The 1,809-nt window shown below is 46.9% G+C and overlaps 1 protein-coding gene across 1 annotated transcript; it reads right to left on the minus strand.

Annotated features, from left to right (window-relative positions):
• Nucleotides 1-188: 188 nt before the first annotated feature.
• Nucleotides 189-1,475, minus strand: KCNC2 (potassium voltage-gated channel, Shaw-related subfamily, member 2). Its single transcript, XM_010087213.1, has 2 exons — nucleotides 1,458-1,475; nucleotides 189-1,151 (listed from the first exon to the last, which is right to left on the minus strand). The coding sequence occupies exons 1-2, from the start codon at nucleotides 1,473-1,475 to the stop codon at nucleotides 189-191; spliced, it is 981 nt and encodes a 326-aa protein (XP_010085515.1).
• Between the last annotated feature and the right edge of the window lie 334 nt (nucleotides 1,476-1,809).

A 1,809-nucleotide genomic window follows, 5' to 3' on the forward strand; every position in this document is an offset into this window, starting at 1 on the left:
AACAGAGCAAGCAAACTGTATAGACCAGCTACATAGAGGTTTGGGAACATTGCTATACCTATTTCGTCTTCTATGAGACTGACACACGCAAACACTGGAGGGGAGAAGGGTGGGAGCTACGTCTTCTCCTGGCAGAAAGACTGGCTGCTTTCTGACCCCTACCAAACACACTGGTCTATAAAGTGTTTTCAGAGGACATGCATTTCCAGTGGGGTCCTACCTGATGATCTGTTGTGCTCCATCAGCTGGTTGTCCTTGCCCAGGCAGATGTCCCCCTGGGTGCTATTGCAGGCCATGTTCAGGTCTGTCTTGCAGAAGGTGGGTGAGCTGGATTGAGGAGCAGGAGGGATGTGCTTCTTCCGCTTCCTTGGCAGTTTCTGCTTTGCCATGGCCAGGGAGTAGTACATCCCAAAATTGTTAACTATCACAGGCACGGGCATGGCTATAGTGAGCACCCCTGCCAGCGCGCACAGAGCTCCCACCAGCATGCCTGACCAAGTCCGTGGACACATATCCCCATATCCCAGGGTGGTCATGGTGACTACAGCCCACCAGAAGCCTATAGGGATATTTTTGAACTGTGTGTGCTCACTCGCTGAAGGGTCATTAGGCTGGGCTCCCACCCGCTCTGCGTAGTAGATCATGGTGGCAAATATCAAAACACCAAGTGCAAGGAATATTATCAGCAGCAAAAATTCATTGGTGCTGGCTCGTAGAGTGTGGCCCAGCACCCTGAGTCCCACAAAGTGCCGGGTGAGCTTGAAGATTCGCAGGATCCTCACGAACCTTACCACCCTGAGGAAACCAAGCACGTCCTTAGCAGCTTTGGAGGAGAGCCCGCTCAGGCCCACTTCTAGGTAAAAGGGCAGGATGGCCACAAAGTCAATGATGTTCAAGAGGTTTTTGATGAATTCAATTTTGTTGGGGGAAAAAATAACACGGACTAAAAATTCAAATGTAAACCACACCACGCAGACTCCTTCCACATAAGTCAGGGCAGGATCTGTCTCAATTTCATAGTGTAGCACAGTTTCTGTCCCGTTGACAACCTGCTCAGTTTTGTTTATGATAGTATTGAAAGCCTCATGCGTTTCCAGGCAAAAGGTTGTGATTGAAACTAGGATGAAGAATAAAGAGGCAAAGGCGATGAACTGAAACAAAAAGAGGGAAAAGAGACATCAGAACCACACAACTCTTCACATTAATACTAACAATGTCAGTGACCATTATAAATCTGTCACTGACTAATTGTCGAATGATTCACAAACTCATATGCATAAAATTTTGCATCTAGGCCAGAGGAGAGCAGCAGACATCTGAAACACATAGGCCAGGATTCTGAGAGCAGGGAAAGTTTGGTGATGGACACCATGACAGGCTGCAACTCATTCAGGAAGTGGCAACAAATCCTTAAATCTATGCTGAATCATCTGAATTCCTTTCAGTTGTCAAGGTACCTTACAAACAGCCCCCATCGTTGCACAGCTTCTCATGTTCGCAGTCATCCACCACTCACACTCAGAGTAAACCTGGCAGAACCTCACTCACTGCGGTGGCAGGGCTTTGCCAGTGTGTTAGGATCCACAATCCCATTACCAAAGTTACAAATCCAGGAAAATCTGAACAAATAAGGAAATACAAATTCAGTTCTAGCAGGAGCACGTGGAAAGATAAAATACAGTTAAATCACCTGGAGACAGCCCTCACAGAGGCTTGTTAAGGACTTAAAAAACATTTACTGCCTGATCTTCAACTCAGTCATGTCAGCTAAGCATTGAAGAAAACAGGACATCCAGGGCATGATCTCAT

This window comes from Pterocles gutturalis, unplaced genomic scaffold (genome assembly GCF_000699245.1).
Source record: "Pterocles gutturalis isolate BGI_N339 unplaced genomic scaffold, ASM69924v1 scaffold53006, whole genome shotgun sequence".
NCBI classification, from domain to species: domain Eukaryota; kingdom Metazoa; phylum Chordata; class Aves; order Pterocliformes; family Pteroclidae; genus Pterocles; species Pterocles gutturalis.